The sequence below is a fragment of the Thermobia domestica genome, chromosome 2 (assembly GCF_964235325.1).
Source record: "Thermobia domestica chromosome 2, izTheDome1.hap1.1, whole genome shotgun sequence".
Taxonomy (NCBI): domain Eukaryota; kingdom Metazoa; phylum Arthropoda; class Insecta; order Zygentoma; family Lepismatidae; genus Thermobia; species Thermobia domestica.
In genome coordinates, this window is record NC_137455.1 from 79,590,308 (window position 1) to 79,612,099 (window position 21,792).

Here is a 21,792-nt window from a genome sequence, read left to right on the forward strand (position 1 = left end):
ATATTGGCAGTATATACCTATGATGATGATTGTAATGTACGATACAGGCCCCCGCAGAAGTTTCTATCTCTATCTCTTAAATGTGGTTCGGCTAGCATTATTATGTGTTTGTTTGTTTGTTTATTTATTTATTTCAGGGAGTAACAATGATAGACGATGCAGTTACTCCAGTGATCACTGCTCCTGACGAATTGATTGTTCAAGTAAAAGCTGCATCTATCGATCCGGTTGATATAAAAATTACTTCCGGATATGGACGAGTACTTCGAAGACACCTCAACAGGTACAATGTTGTAAGTGACTTGAATTGATTACAGAAATATGTATGTGAGTGTGTTGTGTGCTACACCTAAGATTAAAAACGTTATCTGCGATGAAATATAGAAAATGTGAATATCTAATACAAGTTTCTGATCGTAAGTGTACGTATTAATACGTATATGCATGTATTAGCTATCTCATTTAAAGTGGCTAAATTCTTCGTATTCAAAACCTTAGAAATAAGCTCAATTGTGTACAAGTTTGTAAAGACTCCCACAAATATTTTCATAATCATTTTAGTAAAACCTGTTTGTTGTACATTGGTTTTACACGTATATCCGATTAATACAGATGAAATTACATAAAAAATTCACGGGGGACCTACATGCGGGTTCCAGGTGATATAAATTCACTATATATGAAGATTTCATTGTATTAATAATAATAATAATAATACAAATATTTGCATTAAAAAAATATGAAATGTCTTTAGTATTAGAAATCAAGATGATCGATACAATACTTTACTATTAAAACATCGTATATTATCCTGTTCTATTATCCTTTTGAAGTTGTCATAAGGTAAATGCATGAATTATATCATTAAAAAAATGTATTGTTCATGTTCATGTCCATGGTCTATTTCAGAACGTAAAAAACGAATTTCCAGTTGTGCTAGGTAGAGATTGTGCAGGAATTGTAGTGGAAATTGGATACAGTGTGAAGAAATTCGAAGTTGGTGATCATGTATGGTTTGCAGTCCCATACTGGTGTCAAGGTGTCATGTCTGAATATGTAGTTGTGAAAGAATCCTTAGTCTCAAAGAAACCACAAAACGTTGGATTCGAAGGGGCTTGCACTGTGCCATTTTCTGCAATGTTAGCTTGGGATGCGTTGTGCAGAGCAGGTTTAGACGCTGCAACAACAAAAGGAAAAAGGTCAGTCAATACGAGTGTGAGTCGTTCATAGATATATCTATTTAAGTATTATAATAATTTGTAGAGGTTTGCCTACTGTATGATTTTCTTAGAATATTTTTCAAAGGGTTGGTGATTGCGTAGTTTTAATAGAAAAATTGTAGTATTTTTTGTATAGTTGCATGCAAAAGGTGACGTCTTGAACACTATGTTAAAACGCTTTATATATCTATATCTGTCTCTTTCTCTCTCCCTCCCTAATATATGTAAACACTTTTGAATTTGAAATGATATACAAGAGAATAAATAAATTATATTGTACATATACTCGCAAAAATAATTTTGGAAGAACAATTTTTTTAATTATTCTAATTTATAAAATAATAATATTAATCTGTAAAACAGTTTATAAGCACGCAGGTTTCGTTAGAGGTAGTTCATAGAGATAACAAACCTTTTGTATACAACCGCCACTATTTCCCTATATCCGACAAGTCTGCTGTCACTTCAAATAGAATAGCATGAATTAGATACTACGAAGGACGCTGGAAAAGTTTTGCAATCAATATGAAAAAAGACATGTGAAATTCTGGAAATGGTTTTATTGTTTTTCTGAGTGTTCACCTTTAAGATCGATATACTTTTGCATACGCTCAAACCAATTTTTCACTCTGAGGCTGCTACCTCGGAAATCGCTGTTTGGAATGCGTCATCAGCTGCTTCAGACAATACAAATAGTTCATCACGCTTCTTATATTTTTGTGTGTGTGGGAACAAAAAGAAGTTATTAGGTGACAAACCAGGTGAGTGCGGACAAGGGGGATCTGACTTCGTTATGGTGCAGAATGATGCAACGACATGGGTTTGTTTACATAATTCATTGATGACCTCTGGCAAACAAATTGTTGTCTAGTGCTTTGCATTTACAGGACTCGATCTTCTAAAGGTATGGTTGTCTCCCAAGTAAAGTGTAACCGAAGAAACAAACAATCATTTCTTTAACAGCACTCCTCGAAGTGACAACTTTTGTTGGTTTCGGCTCACTTTGAAACACTCAAACAATAGATTGGTGTTCAGTTTCTGGTTCGTGTGATAGATCTAAGTTTCTTCTCCTGTAACAATGTAGTACAGCAAATTTGACTTACCTTGGTTGAATTTTTTGAGATTTATTTTTCACCAATTCTCACGAGCCTGTATATGAATTTCAGTTATGTGGAATCCAATAGCTTGAAGTTTTCCATACGGTTATGTGACCATGCAAAATCATATGTATTGCTTTCATGTCCATGTTCAAGGGTACCTGAATCTCATGGTATGTTACATGGCGATCTCTCGTAATAATTTCACGTACATCATCATTACTGGCAGGAACAGACATGCATGGATAGACAACCGTCATGAAATTCATCACTGAGAAATGTGCGACCACACTTATTCGGAAAACCAATTGTATACAGTTCTATTCCATAATTTTTCATCCACGAAAGCCAAAAGAAGTTACTCGATGTGTTGTTTCAGTGTTAAAACTACATTTGAAGTCATATATTAACATTGGCCAAAAGTATTCACAAGATATCTCCATTTCTCACACAAAACTGCTTCTTCAGACTGCTATTTTAGGCTTAACTAAACGAAGATAATTTAAACACAGAAACGTCTGTTCTTCCTAATTTTATAATACCGGAACACTAGCACCACAGTTCATAGTAGTTTGTAGAAGTCCTCGTATTACAGAAATCAGAAGTAGTAAGGTAAATTAGCGTTGTTCTGATTTAAATGTACTTTTTGGAAAAAATAAAATAAAAGGGTTTAACACGTTTTGAACTTAATTCCTTTTCTTTCTTTTTCGAAGAATACGAAAACTCGCTGTAATTTCAACTACAAAAAAGCTGTTACTGTAATGTTCTAAAAACAAACGGACCTGCAACAGCATTTTAAACATTTTCACAAATACGCCAGTTTAAGAAATGTTGCATACTTTACCAGTATTTACAATATCGCTGCAACGGTTTGAGATATTAAATTGTAGTAAACGTGAAAATGTTTTATTGTCTATTGAAAACCACATAAATACTTGGAAATGAAACTTATGTATGCATTTTTTTTTTTCGAATGAACTCCTTGCAATTTTATTCCCATTCATTTGCAATACGCCATATCATAACCGTGGTATCCAACACTAAGGTACTTCAGAAATGCATTGCCTATTCGTGTCAGCTGTGCTGTTGGTGTGTTAAAGGCTTATAATATGTGGATATTTTTGATACTGTAGCGCCCTTGGTTTGCAATACTGAATAATAAATGTGAGATTGTAAGTTATGGTTTGACTTATTTACATTGTGTAATAATTTAACCGTGGCTACTTCTTCAAGTTTCCCAGTTCCTTCTCTGTTTTTTATTATTATTATTATTATTATTATTATTATTATTATTATTATTATTATTATTATTATTATTATTATTACAGTAGAACGCCGATTATCTGGACTAATTGAAATCAAACTCGATCTGTATAATCGGAAAAAACGGGCGAAAAAGGCTATTGTACGCTCTATTATAGTAAAGTAGTAAAATTGTTACTGTAGTAAAGTACTGTGCAGTGAAACATATGTAATTTTACAAACTATACAAAATATACAGTGGTATGTATAAAAAAGTTGTAAGCTATGTAGACCTACTTGAACAAGTTCAAAAGAATCAGCTGCTTCGCTGACGAGGATCGCTTCCGCGCCACCTGCTTTTTCATCTGCTTCACTGTGAGTTAGTAAAAGATTATCTCATTCAGACTGTTTCTCCATTCACTTTAAAACAGTATCCAAACATGCAAGTGCCTCACTTGCAGTAAGTCGTGTTTCTGTAACCTAAACAAAAATACAGGGAGGCAGACGTCTGACAGGTTCACTAGCTAGTGCACACACTTAACACCCGTATACATTGTCCGCAGTAAGATCATATTAACGAATTATTATACAGTGTTCTCGGCGATTTCATAATTTCTCGCAGCAAAATGTTTATTTCATTTTTTTTTTCTTTCTGAAATCAATCAAGGTAATTTGGCAATCGTAATAATCGGTGCTCTACTGTATTATTACAGTTTCGCAGTGTCTGATGGTATGTACAATTAAGCAGATAAGCGAAAAGTAAGTTTTTGCCTTTATAATTATCGAGTATAAATGTGGCCAATCTAAAATAATTTCTCTCCATTTCTTTTTCAGTGTATTAATTCATGTTGGAAGCAGTGCTGTTGGATGTTTGCTGATCCAGATTGTGAGGCAGTGGGGTGGTCATGTAACAACAACCGTTTCGGGACGCGCAGCTCTTTTTATTCAGATGCTAGGCGCTGATGACATCATTGTGTACACAGAAACGGATTTTGAAAAGGAACTCAGACGAAGAGAAAAGTGCGTGAGTTATTTGATAAGTCAATAAAATTTATGTTTAATTTAAAGATTTAACAGTATTGAGGAAATGATTGTCAAAATAGCAACAGGATTAAAACATTTAAGTAGATTTATACTTTGCTTGAACATTTCATTAATTGAGCCATTTATTAGATCAGTTTTGGCAGGAACTGTTCACTTGTTACCAAGACTGGTTATTTTGTTTCTTAAATATTTGTTAGATGGAGAAATCTAAATCAAAAATGGATAAATTGCTGTCCGAAAACAAAATAGATAGACTATACACACAAATAAAACTAAACCATGAATTAGAACTTCCCCTGACACTTAATGAGATAGTGTACCTTACTATCTTACTTAGATGCACTTCTTTAAAGGTAGATACATTTTTCAAGATCACATTCAGGAAATCATCTTTTGTTGGTTAAAGATAATAGAGAGAAAGAAATAGGAATATAATAGTACAGTTTACAAGCTATTCACACAGTTTAAGAATGCCTATGATTCCAGAGGAAGATTGTAAAGTTTGTGAAGACGTGCCTTAGTGAAACAAGACATGGATGCAGCTAAGAAGGAAGTTGTCTGATCCTTTGTGCTCCTATTGGATTGCATAGGATTTGTGTTTAGCGTTCCGCTCAGCAGCAAGAGTATATGAGACGTAAACCTACAGCTTAAAGTGGAATCCGAACCACATAAGCTCCCGTCGGGAATCGAACCCGTGTCTCCTGCGCTATCTACATAGCCACGAGGAGCTCTTTCTGCACGAGTAACGGTTTGAGGCCAGAGTACGTTTTATAATACACGATAAAGAACATGAATGATAACAATGTAGGATTACTATGAAATCGACGGAACCAACTCGTATACATGCCGGGTTAGATTGTAGGAGACGATACAGAGATATCGCAAGAAAACTCGAATATGTGTGGATCTGCATGTAAAAAAATGGTCTTGAAACGAATGCAGACCTAACGAATTATATTATATATTCACAAACAAATGAGTGTATAGTTTGTCACAGGACGAATTGTAATTTTTTTTCCCCGCGAAGGTAAGATAAAATGTAATGGACATGAATATTTAATCATAAGATTGATAAAGATTTTATGCAGGTTTTTCTTATTCAATCGCTGTCATGAATATAAGGGCATATTCTCATGACTGCTCAACGAGAGTAATCAGTAGCACACAGTCAAATCAGAAGATCCTTAATGGTGATAATTCTATTTAAGGTTTTTTACTAATAGACGCTATGTGATTACAGAGATGATTTCAGTAGTCTGTGCTACTTTCCTCAATGTGAAACCCTGAGACTCTCAATTTATAAACCTATACACAATGAATCTAGCGTAATAGTTCATTAAGCTACTGAAGAAAGTAGCAAAGACTACAGAAATCGTCTAACAATAAAGACTGTATTTCTCATGAATACATGGTTAGTAATCTCAACCTATTTAAAGTTTACGTTTCTCATCGTGTTCCAAGATACATCCTGTTATATTAGTTCTTCCGTTACAGGTTTGACGTTGTAATTAATGTTGCGAATTCAGTTCTTCATGATTCTTGTATAAACTTCTGTAAACCTGAAGGAGTTGTGGTGACAGCAGTCGCATCCAGAATTGCTTCTGACACATATGGGCTTCTGCTTGGGTCTCTTTACGCGTGGTGGTTGAGAATGAAATACTTCATTTTTAAGGTATGCATGTCGCACTTTTCTGAGTTTCTTTTCTTCTTCACAAAAGAGGTATGTTTTTAAAAAGAAAAACTCAAGGATTTTATAAAAATATTTGCTTTTTTTTTTAACATGCTGAATAATACAGCCAGACAGATATCTCAGGTCAATAAATAATATATTATGGAGTTGTATATGACAGTATTCGCTGAACAATGAATTACTTACACGTATTTCACATTCTTCAATTAAGAAATGCAATAGCTTCGCATAATAACGTTTCGTGAATCAGCTTCGAAATCTTGTAACTTCAAATATATTTAGAAATAGATACATCTAAGTAAACTTTTAAAAAGAAAAACTTTATCATAACAATAATCGATACTAACACCTACCAACTTTACTATTTAGCAAGGTATTCGCATCCGTGGATCAGCGTGTCATGTTCGATGATTGGCGAAGTCTCGTGTCGGAGTTGATCCGGAATTTGAGCGGCTTGACACTAGTAGGAAAGTCATAGGAGATTTTCCAGCTCCTTCTTGAGTTACAAAACCACTGCAGTTATTCTTCTTGCCTGTTTGGTTGTAGAGTCTTAGAATTAAATTGATTTGTAAATTAATTCAATCATGCAACTAGAGGAATATGATGGTGATCTGTCCCGTTTGCCAGTAATGCTTACTAAGAAAGAAAAAAAAAAGATGCAATTAATTACTTTTAATTGGGTCTATTCTAGATTACTCCTGGGTAGCTCGGTTTGGAATATTATGTACACCATTGACCACTGCAAGAAAAAAAAGTAAAAATCATCATGGCAACCTTCCTATTTTTACTGTTCCATTAGAATGCTGGCACTCTCAGCCAAAGATAATATTCTGAGATTACCTATACTTATTTGTAGCTCTCCGTGAGTTAAATGATGATGTAAACCATACCTCCATGCTTCATTGATTATTGAAAGTTAATAATTCCATTCCAGAATACTCAAAGAACAGAACAAATCAAACTAAGTAATCTTGCTTAAGTAGGAATTTGCGAAATTAGGTGGGAGGACAGTACCTCTAATACGAAGTGAAGAATGCAGTATATTGTATTCAGGTAATGTGAAAATGATTGTAATGATGTAAGAATGATCCTGGGTAAGCGTGTGGATGGGAAGGCAATTAAAGCAGAATTTTCAGAGGACGACTTAATAATCACAAGACTGAAAGAAAAGAAGAATCCGGTATTTTGATATAACTACCACTTTATATGTAATAGAAAAAAGTAGAAGAAATCGTAGTTAGAAAGATAAAGAGGCTTATGCGTTATTGTAAAGGATGATTTAAATACTGTTGGGGAGAACAGTCAGGAGAATAACGTAGTACGTAAATATAGTTTGGGTAAATAGGGAAAAGAAATGAGAGAGGAAAAGGTTTGGTCGACGCTTACAGTAAGGAACACGTGGTTCAGCTAAAATCAAAGAAACTATACCTGAAATCTCCATTGGATAAACAGAGATGTCATAGATTATATAATGGTACAGAATATGTTTGTAACTAGTTTCGAGAATTCGAAGATTTTCTGTATACCAAACGTAGACGCCTCGGTTACAGATCAGGAGACCTCGGTGACCAGTCAGTAAGACTACAGCGACCGATCCAACGTTAAGGAAGTTGGACATTCATAAATTGACGGACAATTAACCTGTGATCAGGAAAAACACCGGACAATCGCCAGCTTCATTTAACATACTCGTAAATGGTCTTCTTAAAAATGTTTGTAACCTCCGTGGTAAGAGTACCTTCAATGATAAATAAGCCAGTTACTCTTTGTCTCCAAATCCCGAATCACACCAAATCTTATTCCCTCCCTGCATTTTTGAAGGATTTGTATCACTCCAATACCTCTTGTTAACTTCCCCATGGACCCGAAACAATGCATCGTCACTGAACAAAACAGTTAATACAGTGAGATCTCTTTAATTCAGTCGTTTGTTTACTCACAGAATTGTAGTCAGTGGTCAGAATTACCCTCACTGAGGTGTTGCAACATTTGGATCTCCCATGAATACAGCTTATAAAATAAAATATTTTTTTTAAAAAAGCGGCACACACACAGTTTTTTATGGCGTGTTCTATCTACAGACTTCGGCTGCTCTTCGTAGGTCTTTTACACACGGCTGTTAACATACTGGTTGACGTCCCTTCACTCAGTCAGCTGCACACAGTGATTTGAAACGGGGAAAGGAGAAATTACTTACCTAACCAGACTTTTGACAGCCTATTTTTAATCATTGAATTATGAATGCTTGCCTACATAACAGCGTATAGATCCTCCTTTTGACGTGGCAGGGATGTTGTCAGATGTCGGCAGTACTCTGGTTGTACAGCCAACCAAGTTATCAGCCCTTCAATGCCGAGGTGGATGTGAAAGGTGCCTAAAGAGATTGAATGTGTCATTTCATGGCGTCCTACACGGTGCTGAACAGTGTGAAATCAGGGGAGTTTGAGGACTAGGAAATTTGCTGGAAGTTCACACTATATTCTCCGAACTATGGACCTGTGCGATAGTAGATGCAGATCGTCTGGAAAATTCCATCGCCATTGGCAGACTGCAACATGATAGAATAGCAGAAGATCGCGATATCTGACAACAGTCATGCACCCGTGTACAACCACTAGGGAACCGTAGTTTTTGCCATGTAAACATGCTTCATATCATACATCTGTTGCCACCAGCCTGCACTGTTGACATCAACATCAAGCGCTCAACGCCTAATGTGGTTCCAAATTCACAGAGGATTGGCATCGATGATCCCGGGTGAGGAGTGGGCGACGCTGATAAAGTCTACTGGAATAGCCCATACGTGCGAGTGTAGTGCGCGTGATCATAGGTGATATGTTTTTGTGTTGACCGCGGCTTTATTGAGAGATCAGCTGCACTCGTAACCCCTATCAGTCTCTGAATGCGATGCCACAGTGGCGCTTTTTAGTGCTCTTGAGCACCCACTAGCGATCAAAGCAAATCCTTAGGAATGCATTAATATTGCCTTGGCCAAACACTACTCCTATCCATCATGCTCGAACTCTCACAACTGCCTGACTTCTTATATCGTTTCCTACGCATTACTGGGATCGCGCTGCGTCAGCATGAAATTAAATGTAGTAACAAGGTTGAACCGAATATTAGAGGGCATATATACCAACCGATCACTGAGTTATGGCCACTCCCACGAGTAATTGATTGCCCTTGTTGCTGTGAGTTTCGTTATATATAATGTTTTTATTATCTTTTTAATGAGAAATACTGTTTACTACATTTAATAAATGTGTAATTAATAAATGTGCTGTAGTACACACCAGAATAATTCTTTAATTAGTTTAATATTCATTACGTTGCTTTCACGCTTCACAATGTATTTTAAAACAGTAAAACGTAATAAGTAAACACTCAGTTGTAGCAAAATAAAACACCGAAAATGATAGTATTTTATAGTGCAAAAATTAGTATAGTCATTATATTTTTATACCATTAATTTACCAGAAGCTTATATTTGAGTTAATCTATACTAAGGATTTTAATAGCAGTAATTAGTAACCATGACTTCGAAAGTATTAATAACCAAAGCGAAGGACAAGGAAGAAAATATACGTGACTAAAAGCTACGTAAAACTGCATTTCACAATAACGGCGAACAAACTGACTTATAATTTCGGTAGAAAGGTATAAGAACTTGAACAACCGTAAAAATATAAATATGACCCAAAAAAATATCCAAGATATGTCATTTTGCCACAGCGGTCATTCTTTAGTTATAAGGAACGATTATGGAAGTTTTTTTAAAGAATGCATCCTTTTGTAAAACATAGTGTGAACAAAACGAAATTCGAATTCCTTAAAAGGATGTATAGTAACTGTTTTTATAAGTGTACTTATTAACTTTCCACTATGTAAATACTAAAATATTAATTTAAAAAATCTTTAATTGTTCTGTCTTTCTTATCACAGAACACCATGTTGCTGCCTTCATCATTAGGGTCTATTAAAATATCTCCTAAGGTGCTGGATGAGATCAGGTCACTTATAGAAGCAGAGAAATTGCAGCCAGTAATAGATAAAATATACTCTCCCCACGAAGCAGAACTTGCCTTTCAACATGCTGACTCTGCAGAAGCTGTTGGGAAAACTGTAATTAGGTTTAGGTAAGTAAAAATTCATATAGCTTTTGTGTGTTTCTTTCTTTACTTTTATTAATGCATACACACAAAATTGCAATGATCTAACTGTACAATTTACTACTAATAATAATGGTATTCCGCAATCCTTAAGACTAACAGCTAGTGGTTTTAAACTCAGTGTTTCTTTTATTCACCTGTAATTCGGTGAGCTATTGCTCGATATATCTAATAGACGTTCTAATGATTATTTAAGGATATGAATTTACACATGTTTATAATAATTTGTAACTGTACTCTTTTATTTGTAAATGTACGTAAACTAAACTAAACTTAAAAGCACAGTTGATAGTACATGGAATATTAGACGTAGAAATAAAAGGATTTATTTACAGTCATTGTAACGAATAAATGGACAGATGCTAACAGATCTTTAATTACCTCTTGAAAATTGGCTTGGTTAATCGTCAGATGAAATCAAACAATGGTTCGATTTTCGATTTTGTCTGTAACTGTTGACGTAAAACGTACTTGAGAACAGCGTTAAAAGAAATTTAAAAAAAAAATGAAAAAAAAATGAAAAAATGTACCATACTAGGATCGAGTTTCAGTTTGAGGACTTCTGTTGTGACATCTGAGGTACTGTAATGTTAAAAAAAAAAAAAAAAAAAAAAAAAAAAAAAAAAAAAAACTTCTTTTTTTAAATTTGTGTAACCATTCATTAGCAAGTTCTCAAAGCACGCTTCCCTTAATTATAAATTCTTGTCTTGTTGCATATCCATATTACTCACAATGTGCACTCAAGGAAACTTGTCTTGTGTGGTCTACAAAGTATAATGGCCGACCAGACGCCCGTTCCACAAAATGTACGCTTCAGAAGTACTTCCCACAAATTTTTAAATATTACGAAGCAGAAGTTATACCAATAATTAAAAGTAATTCGTAAATACTGTGCTATTGTATCTATTTTCGTTGTTAAGCTTTCAAAACGAGAGTTCAATATTGTTTCCTCTCTCTGATTTTTAAGTGATAAACGTCGTGTATTTTAGATATTTAACCGACGATCGTTTTGCTGGTCCTATCGCTAGCCTATTACTGACCCTGAAGAACTTGGCAATAGGACCATCAAAACGATCATTGAATAAATACCTAAAATAAACGATGTTTATCTCCCGAAAACCAAAGAGAGCAATATCTCTAACTTGTCATATACAGTTGTAATTTATAATATTTTGGTTATGCTATGAGTTATCCATGATTACCATACGTAACGAACACGAGAGATTCATAGCAATAACGAACTTTTTCGTAGAAATCTAGACATCGATAACACATACACCAATGTCCATGAACACACTGTGTATGATGAAATGAAAAGAATCGAGGTTTTAGGAATGATTTTAATGGTGAAATTTATGTTTATTCGTGTCTGTTGAAATGTTTCAAGTATCGTATCATGATTAGGCATTGACAAGTATATACCGTAGACTTATTAATGTTGGTCCAATAGAAGTCTTGTAGATGATATACTTCAATATAACTCTTATGTTCAGGTCGGATCCACGGTTGGATACGGAGTTCTCTTCTTTCTGAGTTTAGCGTCGTAATGCCACGACTTAGGAAATCCAAGTCATTTTGTACTTCTATTAATGAAGTCATGCATGCATGTACTGTACTCGTGGTGAAATAATAGATACGTGTATCTGCAGGTTTATAACAGAAGAACCAGATCAGTTACAATTTACCAAGTCTTCTTTGCACATTGTGACCATTGTGCTATCTAGAATCTCGTAGAAAAGATATACAAGACGTAAAACAGATACTGAAATGTATTTAGGCAATATTCGCGAGTATAATAAACGTGTACTAATGATTCAGTTTCAGGAATATATGTTCTCATTAAATATGTTACATAGCTATGATATGTTTTAAAATTTCGTACATTCTTACACGCATGCGCTTCGTCCATAAAAACACAGATTCTAAGGAAAAAATTGTAAATAAATTTTCATAGATTAGATTCGGACCTATGCCTTTCTAAAAAAGACATCTCTTTAGAAAGATAAGCCCTTATTGATAATATTATAAAGAAACTACTGTGAAACCTTAATTAACAAAAAATTGGCCACTTACCAATGAATCCTCCCTTGAAAAATTTAAAGGTTTTGACGTTTCGGAACTCTCAGCTGGTTCCTTCCTCAGTGGCAAGGTAAAAAGGATTAATATAGAAAGGATAAAAAAGGAGTAAAACCAGGAACACATACCACTATATAAAAGTAACGTACAAAAAAGATCCTGAGATGGATAGAGCAGAATGAAAAAAGAATGAACTGAATAAAAAAGAACGTGGTGTCTATGTTAGGCCACTATTGCCAGATCCAAAGTATGCATCAAAGGTAGGTACCCAAGTTCGATTAATGTTGCCAGTATCAGGGTTCAATGCAGGTTTGTATTTATGAATAAAGAACGATTCTTTAATTTCCCGTTGTTTTTTTATTTTATTTTATTTTTTTTTAAATTTTATTTTGCTGAATCTATTACCTTAACCTGTTTTATATTATATGAATGTTGTTTTAGATGAAGCGCTAAACCCGACATGCCTTCTTCATGTGACTTTTTTGATTGTTTAACATGTTCCTTCACACGCGTGTTAATATTACGTTTAGTTTGGCAAATGTATGAGGAATCACATTCGCAATGGACGCGGTAAATACCTGCCTTATTTAATGGATCGACAAAATAGCTTTTAAATCCAGTGAGATGTTTTTGTAAACTTTTGGGGGGAATACTTGAAGCAGATATGTTATGCTTTGCAAGAATACGTTGATTTTTTGTTGAAAGTTGTGGAAAATAAGGAATTCCAATCCAAGTGTTTGCTTCTTTGGAAGTTACCGTTTTGGGGACTCGCAGCGATCTACGTGATTGATTAAACCATTTTTATAAAATAAACAGCTTATAACCGTTTTCTTGTCCTATTTTATATAAAAACTGTATTTCTTCGTTGAGATCTTTTAGACGGTCACAAATTAATAATGCTCTACGAAAGAAGTTCTTCCAAATATTGGCCTTGTACATTGGCGGATGAGCTGACTGTTGATGTATGTAAGTAGTGCCTGCATTGGGTTTTCGGTATACTTTTTGTAATAAATTTATTATGTGATCGGGTAATCAATAGGTCTAGAAATGGAAGGCCATTATCAGATTCACGTTCAAGGGTGAACTTCAGCCTAGAATGCTGATTGTTGAATTGTTCAAATATTTGTGTAATTTCCGAAACGTCAGCTGAGAGTTCCAAAACGTCAAAACCTTTAAATTTTTTAAGGGAGGATTCATTGGTAAGTGGCCAATTTTTTGTTAATTTTGAATATCCCCCCATGCGCTCATGTAATTATACTGTGAAACCTGTTTTTCGTGCTCCTACAGGCTTAGAGCATCTGTTACGCAATGTGCCAGTTTTGTTTTCTTTTTGTGATATTTTTTCATGATGGTGCTCGAAATACCAATTATATATTTGTTTAGTAGCAATTTAATCAATTATGTCCCTCACATATTCTACATGTTGCTACCTGTAACAAAATGCAGAAAGTTCATTTCCTTGTAAACAAATGTGGGGAATTCGAAAGGATTTAAGTTTATTACGTCTCCATTAGCTGCCAAGCATAATTGTGGGACTTAAACTAAGAAAGAAAGAAGAAAAATCAACGGTTATTGTTTTGTACTTCAATTCTAGAAGGTCATTTAGGTTTGAGTAGGAGCGTGTAAAATAGAATCCAGTATCGGACTTGCGTTTCTACGGCGATGAGGGTTCCTCAAGCATAGAATTAATTAATCGTTAAAATCAGCTGTAGGTTGTTCTTTATTGATGTGTTTCAAATGCCCCTTCGTAGCCAGATGTCTAACGCGCATGCTTTTTGTACTCGAAGTCGTGGGTTGGATCCACGTTCAGAATAGCCCGGTGTTTGACATCAAACTGCGAATTCAGTCAAGTAAAATCAATTAATCAATCAATCAAATTTGATGTGTCTCAAAACTTGATCTCGAAGACCGTGAAACTGTAATGTAAAGCTTATCTTTAAGATCATTCTGTACTTTTTTTTGCGATGAAATTGTTCAGTTACGCTTGCTTCCAATTGATAGTGTGAATGAAAGGTTGTACTGGGAGTCAGTAGGAATATTCCAGATAATAACAAACTCTTGAACATAGTGCTAAACTTCATTAACTTGTACGTTTTCTTCTTTGCTAATTTCTTTCAGTTATGAGAACCTCATAAAATCTTAATTTCTTGTTATGTATAGATTTTAATAAAATAAAATAATAAAATAAATAAAAATAGTAATATCCCTTTTCTTTAAGGTACTTCTTTTGGCAGAGAATCATTTAATTTTTCGTTTTAAAACTGTGATTGTAATCTTATGTCACACTAACATGCTTGTCACTTTAGTTATTAATTGTTTATGTTTAAATATAAATTATTTAATGTGGTTTATAGATTATTTACTTACGGAAGTTATTGGATGCATATTTATTATTAGAAAAAATTGCTCCTACCTTCCATCCCGAACATGAGAATTATAGCATCATACTGTTTCAAATGTCTCTAGTCTCTTTTTCAGTGCATCTGCTACTATTACACTGCCTATTAAAACATGGTTGTTGGCTCCGTTCGTCCAAAAAAATCTGTTTCTGACTTATAACTACTTTTTATGTTATCCAGTTTTTGTACCATTTATCAGGATATTTTTCATGAAGAGTGGATTGAACTACGTTTTCCTCTTCACAAAGGTTTTATATTGAAGGATGAGATTTTATGGATGGACAGAGCCTATAACCTTGTCTTAGTGACAGTATAGTACCAGAAAATACGTTGGAAAGGAGACCAGAGAAGTCCTGAAACAGTATGTTGTTGCAATTCTCATGCCTGGGATGTAGGACAGAAACATTTTTTTCATTAGTTAATAGATTGTTTTATTCGCTTTTTTAACAGTTGATTTTATCTTATATTACTACTATAACTAACGCAAAATAATCATGTGTCATGCTTTTTAATTCGTCTACAGATTGGATGGAAGTTGCAGATGTGGACATATTTGCTGACAGCATGTGTAACAGGATGCCTGTGTTCAGATTAGAACTTATTATGGGCTGTAATACCTGTTTGTAAACGTGTGGCAAATTAATTCTGTAATAATGTTGTGTGTGTAAAAAAACCTGAGACGGAATCAGGCCAGTGTATTAAGTTTTACTAGGATTTTCAAGACATCTCGTTGAAGCGATAGTTAATGTGTAATTACGTTATGAAGAATATATATATATGTCCGGAATGAAACACTTTAATATGATATTTATAAAGATAACTCGATATATATGAAAAGACATATAAGTGAAATGCAAATTTCTATATTTTTGAGTATATTATACTCTGCGTAAGTCACTATTGTGGCTGGTCACTGCCAATGTCTTGCACTTACATTGTTATAATAAAACTCAGTGAAGGTCGAAATTCAGTTTCATATACCTTGAATGGATACCAGAACACGATACTTAATAGACTTAAAAAATGGTTCATATTTTCATAATCAAATTTCAAAAGTCAGAGTATGTAGATGTGCTAAATTTGTTTATCTTTTAATGAACATTGTATCGCAGTTTCAGAATACTAATTTACTCCTGTTCATTAGACTCTGGTAGAGTTTGGCGGCAGATTTTGCATGCCTGCGAGTTTTATTTTGGCAGTGTAAATAATTATGTATGTACAACAATTTTGAATTATGAAAATACTTCATGGATGAAATGTCGTGTAGCATTTTAATTCTAATGACGTTTCAATATTCGAAATCAAACATTGAACAGCCATAGACAAGAATCAGGCGTTTTGTGGGGCTATGTGTAAAAAAAAAAAAGTATTTTTGATAAATGTATTTAACGTATTCCTGTCCGGACGTTGGTATTGGTAAATCCTCCAAAGTCACAGGAGTACTTTCTTCTGAGCAACTTTATTGGTGTCTTTCTGATTTTCGAACTATAACTTCATTACATTGCGAAAATCACTTTCTTCTTAATGTAGTCATTCTTGATGAACTTTCTTCAGAATTTAAGATGCTTTTACCTCACACACAAATATATGTTTATGTACAAGGTGTTACTAAATAGCATGAGTACATAAGTACGTTGTTAGACTCGAAAATATCACCAAAGGAAAACAAAAATACCTTAGTAAATGTAGATCCAAAATGACTTCGTTTTGGAATTAGAATTAATTGGAATCGTAAAAAGAATACAGAAGTAAATTAATTTCTAAACAAACTAACTGGAATGTTATTCAAATTAGGCAGCACAGTATGATAAATCGTAAGAAGGACGTACTTGTCTTATTCAAAATTTGTTAGTTATGTTAGAATACAAATTACGTAACGGATTTCTCGCCTATGAGAACAATTCCATACTGTAATTATGAAAGTTGAAGATTTGAACTAGATTAAAAACTTGTGATACTAACTTTTAAATAAGGTGGATGTAATATATTGTATTATATATCTTTAATATTTGAGCGATTTTGGTTAAAAGTTGTTTTTATAATTTCAAATAACAATAAGAGCAAAACGACATTATTTTGAATTTATGTTTTCTAAGGTACCTTTTGCTATCATAGTTCGTACTTACGATCTCATTCAATAATTCTTAATACAATAAGAAAGTCTCGTCTTAACAAATACGCAAAAATAAGAAGTTTGTCGAATTAAAAATTTTGACAAGAGGGCAGACTATATATTTTTCAGAAGCTAACAATTTTTCTTTTGCCAGTTTTTCGTAAATGAAAAGAGATAATGAAATGTAACTTACGTCAATAATGGATAATGTTATTCTACACCCGAAAATACGAATCGGAAGAATTTTCAGTGTTGCAGCCTATAGAAAATACAATGTGACCAGAATTTGAATTACCCAAAAAATCTAGGTTAAGGCAACGACTAAAAAAAATGAATTCAACGGTATTTGATGACTTATGCTGTTTTGTGTTCCTTGATAACTACTTTTTAAATAATATTTGTATTTATTCTGTAATAACTTACATACGTTATTACAAAATAAATACAAATATTATTTAAAAAGTAGTTAACAAGAAACACAGACAGCATGATAAGTCACCAATTACCGTTGAGTTCATTTTTCTAGTCGTTGCCTTAACTTGATTTTTGGTTAATTCTGATTCTAGTCACACAGTAATTTCTATGGATGGCAACACTGAAAATTCTTCCGATTCGTATTTTAGGATGTAGAATAATTATCAATTATTGAGGTAAGTTAATTTCATTATCTCTCTTCATTTACGAAAAACTGGCTAAAGAAAAATTGTTAGCTTTTGAAAAATATTTAGTAGTCTGCCCCCTTAACATATTTTCCAGCGATGAGTTTTAAGCAGTTTTGTTAATAATAGTTTTATTGTTGTAATTTTATTTATTAGAAGCGTGTTATATGCTTTCCATAATCTTTTATCGCGATTATCCGATGTAAAGTGTACAATCATCTGAGCGTGCGTGGTAAATGTTCAGCGTAGCGAAGAATAAATAAAATATCTAAAAAATAATAATAATTCTTAAATAAAGAGTGCCTTCTATATCGATAGTCATTGATATTTTTGCATTTGTGTACATAAATTAACGAAGACAATAGTGTATATGGTTGTTGAAACTGGTTTTGTAAATATATAAGACTTCTAGATTTTATGCTGTGATGAAATATTGTTCTTATTTAAGAATGAAAAATAAACTATTTATCAAAAATTCTAGTTCCACTATTTGCCTCCATTTTTTTATTTTATTTTATTTATTTATTTATTTTTGTTATAACTTAGGAATAATATTCTAAAGTTTCACTTGCATGAGACGTAGCAAATCATATTTGCTTATACATTGTGTATATATATTGCGTAGAAATAGTTTCCATATATACAGGGTATTCACAGAAGAACAGGGTAGGTTTATTTCTCACCGTAGACTGGCACAATGTCAGCAGGTGAACCTTCTTACCGCTTCTCATACGTTAATTACAATCTTCATTGTATGTAGTCTAGGTCATACGATACACATTCATACGGTAATCTCAAATTCATCCCAGACTCGGTGTAGGATGCCCGCCGTATTGACCTACAGTGCATGCGTAATCCGATCTGAAATTCCTGGATGACGTGAGAAACAAGTTGTCCTACCTATATAATTTTTCGAAGGAAAAGCCATACTTAAAAGAAAAATAAGTTAGTTTCGTCTCACATTGTGAAACTACGGTAGATCCAAACGATGAAAACTCAATACTAAAACCGATCATATTAGATTTATAACTTCCAGTTCAATACATAAATAATGCCAGAAATGGAACTTATTCTTGAGGCCTTAAAGTCATATGAAAAAGCCATTTCTTGCTGTTGCTTACTGATTTTGCCATATGAAGATTAATATTCAAATCGGAAGTGGTAGTAGATATTCTACAACCTCTAATTGCACTAGAGGAATAAAGTCAAAGATAGATCATATTTTACAGACCCTTATTTAGTTGCAGAAAACAACTACTCGCTGTCTCTTACCGCTTATACATTTGGAAACCCATAATAAAACCGTAAGTAGTTGTCAATTTCTACCTTCCTTGGTTTTAGTAGATGTTCGAATGAATATGGTATATTTTCTTGAAACGCTGAGTCTGTTGTATCGCGGTCGACATTAAAACCGGAAATTATTAATTTCTTCCACATCCGGTTTGAATACAAGGTTACGGATGAGATGTCACCTATTCTTGGAATTCTAAATCGATACCAAAAGAACTCCATGTCACCAACGTTGAAACCGGAAATTGTTCCTTTGTACCACTTTTAAATAGAGTGTTAAGTAAGAAATGGAACGTATCCTTCGGACGCTGAATCGATTCCAAGACCACCTCACTATTTCTTACCGTCTTTGCTCTATGGCAATCAACGTCGAAACTGAAAATAATTGATTTCTACCATTTCTGGTTTTACTAGAGGGTTCACGAATGCGAGGGAACCTATTGTCGTGACGCTGAATCTTTTTTTTTTTTTTTTTTTTTTTTTAAGGGAAAAAAGCTTTTTTTTCTGTTCATACCTTTTTACTCTATGGGGATCAGCATTCAAACGTAAAATAGTGGTTAATTTTTCCACTTCCGGTTTTAGTAGAGAGATGTAGGAGAAGATATCTTTTTCTTGATATGTTGAATCGACTCCGAGAAGCGCTTGTCACTTGTCACTACCGTGTTTACTCTACAGCGATCAAATTCCCGGTGGGAGCTCATGTGGTTCGGATTCCACGTTTATCAGCAGGTCCACGTCTTATATAGCCTCGCTGCTGAAAGGGACGCTAAATTAAAATCAACTCAACTCTACAGCGATCAACGTTAAAACCTGAAATGATGATTTGACTACAAACTTAACGGTGAGATGGAATTTACTCTTGAACGCGTCGATTCCAAAGACACTGTTTCTCGGTATCTCTTACCGTCTTTTTCTGATTCCTCTTGACAGACGGAAATAGCTGTTTTGACTTCCGATACTTATGTATAGTGTAGTTTGGAAGTCTAAAAGGTCAACTTTTCCTACTTTTTAATCAGAATCTATATATATAAAAGAGAACGCACAAAATCCTTTGTCCGCTCATCACGGTAATACGGCTGAACCGATTTCTTTCATTTTTGGGGGGTTGTTAGGATTTGGACCCTAGATGGTTTTTATCATATCACTTTAATTTTCAATTACCAGTGTCTTGAGATAATTGACCAATCAGGTGTCAATACGTAGAAAAAATCCTTTGTCCGCTCATCACGCTAATACGGCTGAACCGATTTCTTTCATTTTTGGGGGGTTGTTAGGATGTGGACCCTAGATGATTTTTATCATATCACTTTAATTTTCAATTACCAGTGTCTTGAGATAATTGACCATTCAGGTGTCCATACGTAGAAATCCTTTGTTATTAGTTCATCATAGGTATAAAAATAAACGTATTTATATGCAACCCGCATGACCCTGTGACTCGGCGGGTTAACATAACTAACAGGCGCTATAAATCACTTGAAAGCGAAAAAGTAAAAATTATCTAAGTAACAAAGTTTATTGCGTTCCGGGGTGACCGCAGCGAAGCGGGGTGAACGCTGCTAGTTAAATATAAACAAGTAATATTTTCATTGGGCGGTATTCAGAGAGAATTGGTTAATCGAGTTTTAGTAACAGACTAGTTAGTAGCATACTAACTCTTTACTAAGGAAGATGCACTTTTTGGTATTCAGAGTCTACTTTGAGTACAACAAAAAAGTTGATTTGGGTATGATTAACTTATATAACCCAAATGTATCGGGTGAGAAAAATAAATGTGGCAACTACGGAAAAGTAGATCAGCGCATGCGTAGTCTGTAAAAATGAAAACACATGAAATACGAAATGTGTCGCACGCTAAACCGTGGGTAAAATATTAGCCTGTGCTCTAGATTAATTAGTCACATGTGATTAACTTCGTCAAATATTACGTCCTAATCAGAGTCTCTGAATACAATTTTGATAACCACCCGTTAGTCAATACCGTAGTATGGCGTTAATCAGACGTCAAAACGACTCTGCATAAGGCCCATTGAGTTTAAGCTTCATTTTTATTGCAACGTTTGTTTATCTTGATCCCAGTTGCTGAAAGATTATAACAGTGGCCAGCAATAAAAAAATATTTTCCCTCAGAGCTTTTCAAACGAGGTCAAAAATTAGGACAAAGTGATCGGTGTAAATTGATACTGCACAGTATTGTGACAATCAGTATCAGAGTTTGCTTTGGTCGGAAGCAGGAGGTAAAGACAAGACTCGCCATCGGCATACGTGGTTTCATCATAAGTCTATTTAATCTCTGTTAAACGATATCTTTAACGAACCCCCAAGTAGTGAGATTCGATTAACAGGCTGGTCAGTGGAGAAAGTGTTGTCTCAATTTGCAGTACGTGCGAACCAACACTGTGAAAATAGCAAGGAGAGCTTCGTTCAGATGTGGAAACAGAGGGTTATTTCCGACCTATGGTAAGGAATTTGACGTGCGTTTGTAGAGTCGCAGAGAAACAGACGGAAGTGAACCGAACCGTAGCAGTAAGAAAGATACTTCGGAAATGCGTAGAATGCTTACGTTTCTAGAGCATAAAACGGCGCCGCGAATATCACCGTGGGTACATCATAGCACGTTCCGAAGAAAAGTACTATTGCTAGATGATAAAGCAATGTTAAGAGACTTGGTTTCAGAATATCCAAAGAAGAAATCTCCTATATGCTGAATCAAAAAGGTACAGATGTGTTGGGAATTCTACAGAGCAGGCCTTGTCACTGATCAGAATCCAGCAACACAGAAAGTTATTG

General features: G+C 34.3%; 1 protein-coding gene across 3 annotated transcripts in view; it reads left to right on the plus strand.

Moving 5' to 3' along the window:
- LOC145673245 (NAD(P)H oxidoreductase RTN4IP1, mitochondrial-like) overlaps positions 1-21,792 on the plus strand; it is a 50,728-nt gene that overhangs the window by 23,948 nt on the left and 4,988 nt on the right. For 2 of the 3 annotated variants that reach the window (XM_081742760.1, XM_081742769.1), the window contains exons 5-9: positions 138-293; positions 910-1,199; positions 4,394-4,579; positions 6,098-6,275; positions 10,239-10,432. In XM_081742760.1, coding sequence (XP_081598886.1) covers positions 138-293; positions 910-1,199; positions 4,394-4,579; positions 6,098-6,275; positions 10,239-10,432 — 1,004 coding nt within the window. Of the gene's footprint in view, positions 1-137; positions 294-909; positions 1,200-4,393; positions 4,580-6,097; positions 6,276-10,238; positions 10,433-15,463; positions 18,202-21,792 lie in introns of those variants that run through there. The other variant, XM_081742778.1, reaches the window with a different exon arrangement.